This window comes from Anguilla anguilla, chromosome 5 (assembly GCF_013347855.1).
Source record: "Anguilla anguilla isolate fAngAng1 chromosome 5, fAngAng1.pri, whole genome shotgun sequence".
Classification (NCBI taxonomy): Eukaryota; Metazoa; Chordata; class Actinopteri; order Anguilliformes; family Anguillidae; genus Anguilla; species Anguilla anguilla.
Genome location: NC_049205.1, coordinates 42526243 through 42536453, shown reverse-complemented (window position 1 = coordinate 42536453; position 10211 = coordinate 42526243). Strand labels below are relative to the sequence as shown.

At 40.2% G+C, this 10211-nt stretch overlaps 1 protein-coding gene across 2 annotated transcripts; it reads right to left on the bottom strand.

Moving 5' to 3' along the window:
- Positions 1 to 2607: 2607 nt before the first annotated feature.
- Positions 2608 to 9597, bottom strand: LOC118226882 (carbohydrate sulfotransferase 1). Of its 2 annotated transcripts, none has more exons than XM_035416843.1 (2): positions 9193 to 9597; positions 2608 to 7543 (listed from the first exon to the last, which is right to left on the bottom strand). In XM_035416843.1, the coding sequence occupies exon 2, from the start codon at positions 7496 to 7498 to the stop codon at positions 6236 to 6238; it is 1263 nt and encodes a 420-aa protein (XP_035272734.1). In that variant the 5' UTR covers positions 7499 to 7543; positions 9193 to 9597; the 3' UTR covers positions 2608 to 6235. The 2 variants fall into 2 exon arrangements, with proteins under 2 accessions (XP_035272734.1, XP_035272735.1); XM_035416844.1 differs by having other exon boundaries at positions 2608 to 7539.
- Positions 9598 to 10211: the final 614 nt, after the last annotated feature.

Sequence of the window (10211 nt, the reverse complement as noted above, 5' to 3'; positions counted from 1 at the left end):
AAGCTTATCTTCATGCAAAAGCTGACCAGGGGATGTTCACAGAATAACGAATGCACACATGAAAAGACTAGGCTAAAGCTCCTCAGTAATTCTGCCTTCAAGCTGGTATCATCTTGCTTAACTGTACACATCTGTCATACAGAACCTTTTCAAGGATGACCATAACTATTGCAAAAATTATATATATATATATATATATATATATATATATATATATATATATATATATAAGTTTTTTGTTTTGTAAGAGGGGGATTCCTGATTGGTACAGACCTGTGACAGCTCATTAACAATATTTTCTGAGGCTAGTGAGACTCACTAGCATGCTAAGTATGACTTGGTGAGTTATTTGAAAGAAAAGATACAGTACATACCCCTTCTTCCATGGTCAACTTCATAATTAATCTCCCCATTGATATTTCTGCAGCCAAGTGCACAGCCAGTGTATGATACTTGAAGCCATCCTATTCACCCAGCTTTTGCAGAAACTCACCATTTTACAGTAATTCAGGATTTTCAGTACATGATTATATATCAAAGGGTCTAAAACCTGTCTGTACCAACACATCACTGGGCAAGTCAAAGAAATAAAGTGTGAGAAATGAGAGATGAGCTTTCATGCAAAAACATCAGAAAATTTAATGATTAAAATCTAATATAGCAATTTATATAAGTACTTAACAGTTTTCAGTGTTTTACTATATTTAATAATTTAGGACATAACAAAGCTACAGTCAAACCCAGACAATTATAAAAAAGCTAATGGACCATAACCAAATTAATTTGTTTTTAAAGCCATGAGAAAACCATTTCAAAAATTAAAAGATGGGACTGGCAAAGGAAGAAACTATCCATAGGAACTCAGGACAGAGGTCATACTAATACTATACTGGCTTTGGATGTTGCTGCAGAGAGCATACAATGAGGAATAAATCATATTCCCTTTACAAATCTGTCTCATTTATTTAAGCCCAGCAGACAAACAACCTATTGACAATATGCACTTAATTGTCTAGAAAGAGACTTTCATTCACAGTAACAAACTGAAAAACAGCTGTTCGCTGACCAACTGTGGTGGCTCCCTTGGACTTCTGAGATGCAATATGTAGGTTACTTTCTTTGCTTCTGTTCCATGGTTGTTCCTGCATTAAGACTAACACATCCAGCTTATTAAAACTGCAAGCATCCATAAAAATATCATGACATCATTGGAGCCTCAGTGCTCAAGTTTGCCAATGCTAACAGCCAGGTAGTAAACTAAGGAAAGGAGTATATTTCTGTCAACTTGTGCTGAGCCAAAATGAAGTCATTACACAGTCACAGGCTGTTCCTTTCTGTTCACATTAAAACTCAGTTGCTTAGTCATGGGGAGGAATATTTTTACTGCAAACAGCACTAAGGGTATTTTGGGTGAATGATACATAGAGAATTGGGAACATGCATGAAGTGAGGACTCAAGGTGTGTAATGGGCAACAAAAACTTTAACAGATAGGATTTGTCACATTGGAAGTAAACCTAGGAAAATGAGAACTGGCTTTGAAGTGTATCTTTCATTCATCTAGCAAGCTGAATGGCAAATTCTGTATTCCCCTCAATTGTTCACAACTGAAATTAGTCACATATATTTGCTACCTCAGTATAATATCCCAGTCAGCGATGTCGCCAACAGTCACATTTACTGATCCTGACACCACCACATCCCCCCAAGCTTCAATGGCCTTATGCAATTTTGCTGAAATAGGTGATTTGACTGTTGACATTTTGAGTATCTGCCCCCCTCTTTATTCATCGTTGTTTTGATTGACAACCTTCATGACAACTTTTAAGTTTCATAAACCGCATTCCTTCAACTGGTTTAGGGGTCTAAGGAGTTATCACTGCCTTCAATTTCATGTTAAGGTTTGACTTTCAACAACAATGTAAACAATGAAAGCCTAAAGCTATAGGTTGACAGTAAAAAAAACAGAAAATCTGTGATTTCTTCATGTGTCCTGTGAAAAAAGTGCAAAGCTATAAATTCAGAATATGCCCCAAAAGTATCCTCCGAAACTTGTGAACCAGACGAGCATACTGTACGTTAGCACCGGAGCTCGCCTGATTCGCCAGCAAATGAACAGCTAACTCAAATTTCATGGATTATGTACATGGGAAAACATCATACCAAGAGAGAAGGGACATTTACCCTCTGGACTGGATAGATAATACTGGACATTATTTTTCAGTCACAGAAATAGGGGGGTAATCTACTACTTTTTCAGCGCGTTTAGCTCGATCAGTTCATGTGGTTGGTGTAGGCCTTCTCAACTCGACTGCAGATTCTAGTGTGTCCTGGGGAGGCCAGCAAGCGAGCAAAGTAATCAACATTCAGTTTTGGAAAACTGCACTTGAAAGATTCCCACCTTAAACTGTACCACAAGCATGCATACTTTAATCTGAGCATTTCAGAATGGTTCTCACAATGCAAATTTCTCAGGTTTGGAAAGGATCAAGATCAGTAGGCCTACAATGGCAGAAATTGAATGACATTGCTATCAGAGCACAGAGACATTGTGGATACCCCAGCGGAGGTATGGACATCTGCAGAAAAACAAGACTGCCAGACCTGGTTTTAAAAGGTAAGACACGTTTATTATTACCATGAAAACTATCAATGGGCTTCAATGTTGAAGGCAGTGATGTTAGTTTGTTCAAAAGCTGCCCCTCCACTTACTACGTACTATAAGTCATTAGTGAGAGACAGTAGGAGAAAAATTACCATTTGCTAAAATGAGTGCAATTTAAGCATTGACTCATCTGAATCACGAGTTACCTACTTTAGTCAAACGATTAGTTGATCTAATTTAGGGAGAGTCATGAAGGACAGTGAGCATGGATGGAAGTATAAATGCTACAAAAAGTATGTCTTTGAGCAAGTGGTCCTCACTCCTGGTCTTGGAGAACTACAGAGTCTGCTAAATTTTGTTGTTACTCAGAACTTCAGTAGCACAGCAACTGACCAATTAAAGCTGTTGATTATGCAGTTAACTCAGATGACCTGGTTTCTTGGATCTAAATCAGTCACTGATCTTAAGGAAAAAACAAAAACCAGCAGACTCTGAGGCTCTCCAGATTCCAGGACCAGGACTGAGTGTGCCTTTGCCTGAGTTTGAAAAATGCATCCATATAAAGCAGGGGTGTGCAATCTTATCTGAAAAGGACTGGTGTTGCTGCAGGTTTTTGTTCTAGCCCTGCACTAAGACACCTCACAGGTGTACTACAAAGTGAGATTACAGGGTTAGCGAGCTAACTTAATATTTAACCATGGGTTTTTTGTATCACAAAGCTGATTCACTTTAAATTGGGGTATACTGGCATGGTAATTTATGTTGCATGGCTAACCTGGTCCTGGGCTGGTTTTGTTCAAGCTATCAGACTGAAACATGTAAAAGCACCACCCTTTGACCAATCAACTCCTTGGAAAAAGGCGTCTCCAGTCCTGTAGGATCCTGAAGAATTTGGGGGTAGGGCAGAGATTATTTAGAGATCGAATTAATCCCCTGAATTTCTATGGGGGTACCCTATACAACAGATATAGATTTTCAACAGAGGGACAAGTAGGCTACATATGCAAGCTTCATAAAATCTATGCATCTATATCTACTTCCCTTAATTATGGGACAATGGCCTGAGTGCCATTATTCTAACACATAATGAGCAGTAATACATTATACAACAATTAGTGAGAGTGTATTAGTTTCGGTATGGTAAATAATAACTTTTTGACTGTTTTATGTTCTTCATATTCGTCCATTATATCCGTCCATAACAGCCTTTTTTCCTCAGGTGAGAAATGCTCACATATGGTCCATGCTGCTATAGGCTCATTTTTGCAGACACCCCTGCTTTTATTGGAACACACACACAGCTTGATTTACAGAGCCTGTGTTCACTTAGCAAGATGATAGCCACTTTGTGATATCGGTTAAGCTCAGTTGCAGTGTTAGGTTTTGTGAAGCCAGCTAATGCAAAGAAATCCTGGGTATGTTAAGCTTCCATTGTAGTATACACTACATTTAGATAATCTAACTTAGCCAACCAATATCGTTAGCAGCGCATTCATGTCATGCAAATTCCCAGTGTTAATGATAACCTTAGTAAGCAGTTCTGTACCTGATGTGTTTTTAAAGATATTCAACATAAAGCATGTGTAGCTGCAAACAGAGACAGCTGGGTATGCAAATATCCAAACAAAGTAAGAAGAGCAGTCTTGCCAAGTGTGTGATGTGACTTTGAACAACAGTAAACATTTTCATTAATGGATATGGATATGCAACTAGCATGTTTAGTCTACCCCATCTCCTTTAGTGGCTGGTTAAATGTCTTCCAGCTTGTTTGGTTTCAGATGGAAGTGTGCCAAAATGTACACTACATTGGCCACCCATTGCAACATTAGTACCTATAGACCTATGTCATTATAATGTGATAGTTGCCTGGAAGAACAGACAATAAATCTACTCTTGAAGACTTAATGAGATGGCAACATCAATGATAGTCTAGCTAATGTTTACTTTGTGCCTCACAGGCGAGTCGATCTACTTGATGTCTATTTTCCCAACTTATGAGACTGGACTAAATGGTGAAGACTTGTTTCCTCTCACTCAGTAATAATCATCATTTCTGCCTGTGATGCCTCTAAGCAGGCATGCAAGCACAATACATGTGCCAAACACACACACACACACACACAAGGGCAGAGAGAGAGAAATGAAAGCATGTGTTGTGGTGGTGCTACAGACATTGTGTTAACTCTGCCCTTGTTATCAGAATTAATTGGGCTATATTACCAATTTATTTCCACTATCACGCTTAAGTAACAATCCCATTATGACACTTTTACCCTTTGAAAGCCAGCTATGATGCATCTGCTCAGACAATCAACCTGCTTCTGGCCCCTCAAAATTTAACCTTTGCAGTCAGGCAAAGATGTCCATTTTCTATCGGTGCAATGAGCTGGGTTATGGGTATGGGTTCTGCTTATTTCCTGAATTGGAATAAAAAGAAAAAACCATGCCTCCAGTGAAGAGTGCTTTTTGTTGTGTAAGCCTTATGTTTCGCCCACGGAAACAATAAACATTGTAAGCCATTACACGCAGAGCACGTCACACGTGGCAGAATGCAGCGGCCTTTCCAGTGAGGTCAACCCTAAGAAATACAACGCTTACAAAGATGGGAAAATACCCTCACAGAATGGATGACAACAATGCCATTTCTCACAGCAGTCTACAGAAGGTTAGTCATTCTGCATCCAGTGTGACATTCTGTGGTGTTTCTCAAAGTTTTTATTTGCACCAATAACTATATTTTCACATAAGAAGAACTGGTATTCAAGTATTCAAGAACATGCCTGAGCTTCACTCGTCACAAATCAAGTAACATGCATGTATTGAGGACGAAAGTGTAATAACTGAATTGAAGGAATAAGACCTTGTAATTTCTGATATACCAATGATTTTGTAGCACATGCAAGGAAAGGATGGCTTTTCTGATAAATGTTGAAAAAACAGCTGAACATTCTTTATAATAAAGTAACATTTCTGCTCCTGATTCAGACCATAGTTTAAGACTTATGTTCTGCATCTCATCACTCATTCAGGGCGATCAATAGATTGAAGACTGAAGCTCTAATTAAACTTATTCACCATCTCCGTGCAATTTTGTATTGCTGTCTACGTTTTTTTATCCATTGCCAGTACTCAGTAATTACCCAGCGGTACATAATTCATTATGAAGCATCATCCCCAAGAGATTTTAAGTACTAAAGACTGACTGTAACATCCACATTTTATTGCACAATAGATCTCATACATTTCAGTAATTCAGCCACAGGAATTAAGTACATTTCCTAATATTTTAGGTCCAGTTACTTCAAATGGACAAATGGCAACATTCACTTTTGTCAATGCAGTAGCCAGCAAACAATAATTTTATGAAGGGTGGTGCTTTATTTTTATTTTTTTGTTCATTCTCAAATGAACAAAAAAAGTTCTGAAGTAAACATGGTCTCTTAGAAATCACTTCACATCAAATTCATGTCTGTAAACAATATTATTTGTTTAAATGTGTTGTGCTATACCTAATGTAATGAGGGTGCCTGATCTGATGCCTTCAAGTTTTTTGTAAATTTAGTGCAAAATTGAAAATATTAAGGCAACATTTATAAATATATCAAAAATAGTTGTCCACAACTACCTTTAGTTACAAAAACGGTACAAAAGTTCTGTCTTGAACGAGCGTGAGAGACATGTTCTTGAGTTCCTCCGGGGAGCTGACCGCCTTGTAGCCCAGCTGGTGCAGAATCTGCTGGCACACGGTTTGCGTGTAGTCGACCATGTCGTAAGACAATTTCAATCTCCAGCTCTCTGCGTTGGCCGCTGAGTCCCTCACTGTCCCGTATTTATGCTTGGCCGACAGCTCGTTACTTCCTCGAGTGTTCGTCTGTATCCACTGGACCACGTTCTTGTCCATGGACATGCCCAAGTAATCATATATCTCCTTTGTCTTTTGCAGTGGGTTCCTGGCCAGGTCCTCATACCTCACCAGCATGTACTTCCCCTTCAGCCAGTGGGGCTGACTCAAGCCTGTGGAAACCGAGTTGAGAAAATCCTCGCACACCACTGTCAGCTGGCTCAGGTCCAGGTTGTACGGCTTGCGGCCCGTGGCCCTCCAGATCCTCCACAGCCGGTAGGTGTCCCGGAAGGTCTCAATCCTCGAGGACAGGATCCCCCTCGGGTCCCGAACCAGCTGAATGATCTTCAGATTGAGTCGGGGGTCCTCCACAAGGGCCCTGAGGTCATTTATTTCTGGCACCCGCACAATCTTGATGGCCATGTGTCGGCGCTCCCTGCAGGAGTCGGCAGCCAGAGTCATGTTGACTGAGGGGCACTTCTTGACACAGTCGCCTTCCTCAATGTTGACCTCGCTGGGACCAAAGGCATCACACACTGGTGGGGAGCACAGTGCCCTGCTGGCCCCCCGGCGGAATAGTTTGTCTGTGGTGTGGTTCACTGGCTGGGGCCTAATGTAGCTCTCCAGGAAGTAGAAGTCACAGTCATACAGGCTTCTCAAGAGATCCCTGCTGGCCCCTAGCATCACTCTCCTGTCAGCTGTGTTCTTGCTGTGGGAGAGCCGGGGAATCAGGGTCATCTGTACATGGTACAGGGGCTCAAACAGGTAGAACACATCTGAATGCTGGTTGAACAGCTGGCCCACAAAGGAGGAGCCGCTTCGGGTGGTTGCCAGGATAAGGATGTGGGTCTTCCTGGAGGTATTGTAGGTGAAGTAGGGGTATTCATCACAGATCCTGTCGAAGGTGTCCGTCTCCTGGCCCAGGCCACAGTTCAAAGGGTTTGGTACCGGGCACATCTGAAAGGGCTTTGCTGTGAAAGTCCTGATTGCGGTGTACTGGATTGCAATGGATGCCAAGGCTAGAAGAATCACAGCCTTCCAGGAACATTGCATGGCTGAACAACTTCATCTAGATGCTGCAGTCTATTTTGATCCTGTCTGTGAAGAGGAAAATCTTATTGCAGTGTCGTAAAAACAATAAGTGAACACAGCACAGTACAACTATTCATGCTTTAAAGTAAACAGAGCTAGGTGCAAGCAAACAAGCTAGCAGGCTGAATGTCCGTTTAACATACACTGCCTCAGCAGCAATTTATAAGTGCTTTCAGATTTAAACATCCTCTTATACAAAATAGATTTAAAACAAACCTCTTGTTAAATCTGAAACCAAATATATGTGGGAAACAAAGAAGATTAAAACCTAATGACTGAATAGAAATACAATTTGCCAGTGAGCAAAAGCAGAATCTAGATGTCTAGAGGGGTGGAGATTAAGGCTGAGAGACGTTTTGACAAACCCGAATATAGTTCAGGTTTTTAATCGGGTAGGCTATGCTATAGCCTGGCTACGTCCGAATCGGCAAGAAAACTTTCACTTTTCCGCCTGGTTTTCATCTGGACGCCTAGACGGCGTTTCACCGAATATTCACCGACTTTACACCACAAAAATGTTCACTGGGTTACTATCAACTCAAAATGTTAAACATGGAAACGTACTGTAGCAAACTATAATTGCACTGTAGACGAATACTAATAGGCTATACTCTCTCTGAAAGATATAATTTGAAGCTATATTGAATACATGCACTTGGCCATTAGAGGAAGCGTTTCCAATTGCATGCACTCATCATGAAGTAGCCTAAAGTTTTATATGAAAACGGTGCTGGATTAAAAACGATTTCACGCAAATTTTGATTTTTAAAATCCAATATTTATCTTTTTAAATATTACGAAACTGAATTAAAAAACCAAAATAAAATATTCCTGATTCTACTTAACAGCATACCAGGTCATGGTTTTTCTTTTCCTTCAGCGCATCAGCCTACCAGTCCTGTTAAATAGAATCGAATTGTCTCTTAGAAAACACGAGATATTTTCTACGTAGCCTACACGACTCGAGGTAGGCTACGACATTCACCCAAGATATCCACTTTTATCGTTTTAGAACATTAGGTTAATTAACTTGTGGGTAAAATCATATGACGTGGACTGGCAATCTTATATGAACGATATTCCAATGCAAATGGGCTATAGCATTTTGTTATCTGAATCTACTGTTTGTTATGTGCAAGTATTTGTGAAGGCTAACGAATGAAACTTATTTAATAGCCGAAAAAAATTAAGATACAACACATTCACAAATGTTGCTACGTAGGCCTTGCATCACTTTCCGAATAAATGGAAGTAACGTTAAGTTGGAACGCGATCTCGCACACCTGTAGAAATAAAAAAAGCGATTTGCAAAAAGCAGGACACTTAACGGAGTCAACGAGAAACCGAGATAGGCTATATTCACCACAGGCCAACAACATTTGTCTCATATAGTTATATTGATTGAATGATACAGGCGATGTGCCGTAAAAGGACGACATTACAATTAAATGTAGGCTAAATATAATTTGTAAATGATAGGTTGATATCAGAACTTGTATTAGCCTACATTAAAACGTGCCTAATTGAGCAAACACTATTAACGTTGGCTACGGCTAGACAGAAAAATAATCCAATCCCTCCTAATAAAAACGAATAGCATAACGACGTTGCAAAAAAAAAAAAAAAAAAGAAGTGCACAAATTTAGTTAACTTGCCTTTCGGACTCAAGACACTGAAGAATACAGGCGAGGATCATGTAAAAAGACTGTTGATGATAAATTCAGTACAGTAGTCCCAGTCACAAAGGTTGGGTCCCATTTCCTCCAAATGGAATATCCAGGAGAGGCAGCTGCCTTGTATCCCTGCATCTGCCATCTGAATAATGAAGAGAGAGGGGGAATATCCCCAGGAAGGAAGATTCGGGTGGTGCTAGAGAGAGGTGAACATGTCTGTAGCTAGTTGATGGAAATAAATGTTAAAAACGAGAAATGAAATAGAGAAAGATGAAGCAGCGCTCGATCCAGAATCGCAGCACCCTACGACTACTCCGGATCTTCTTAGCAAACTAATGTGCGTAGGTGGCGTAAGAGGTAGCTATAGGATGAAATGTGCCAGTGTCTCACTCTGGACCACCCCCAGCCCCCTACTCCACTCCCTCCCTCCCTCCCTCGCGCAACAACCCCCCCCCAATTCTCCCTCCACGGTCTCTTTTCAGTCTTCACTCGCGTCTTGTTTTTGTAGTTCGCAACCGTCGACAGTCGGATTGTAGCCTACCTTCGTGTGGCATCTATCTTATGAGAATTTTCAACATTGTCTTAATGTATCTTAATAGTGATATTTTCTCTTCCGAGGAACAAGCATGGGTTACTATTTCCAAAAAAAAAAAAAAACTATACTATGCCTGTGGAATTGGAACAACATTGAAATGAGAAAATCTATTTAATATCATATGAAATCGGTGACGAAATGGATGCTAGATAACGACTGGAACCTGTAAATGCACAGGTTGCCGTCTTTAAATTCAGAGCGCCTGTACCGCACATACATAAAAGCTTGTAATAAACCGCGTAGCCTATGGCAGTCATCAGAACTGTTGATAGGTCAAACAACTTCACGTTCATAATCTTAAGGAGATATAATGAATATGACCGGTAGCTGCGCCTTGTAGAAATAATCACTAAACATAAATATTGTCATCGAATATTGAGAAAATTAATAGATAGCTTTTGTTATA

Coding starts and splice junctions, on each gene's coding strand:
- LOC118226882 (XM_035416843.1), bottom strand. CDS start 7,498: ATGCAATGTTCCTGGAAGGCTGTGATTCTTCTAGCCTTGGCATCCATT.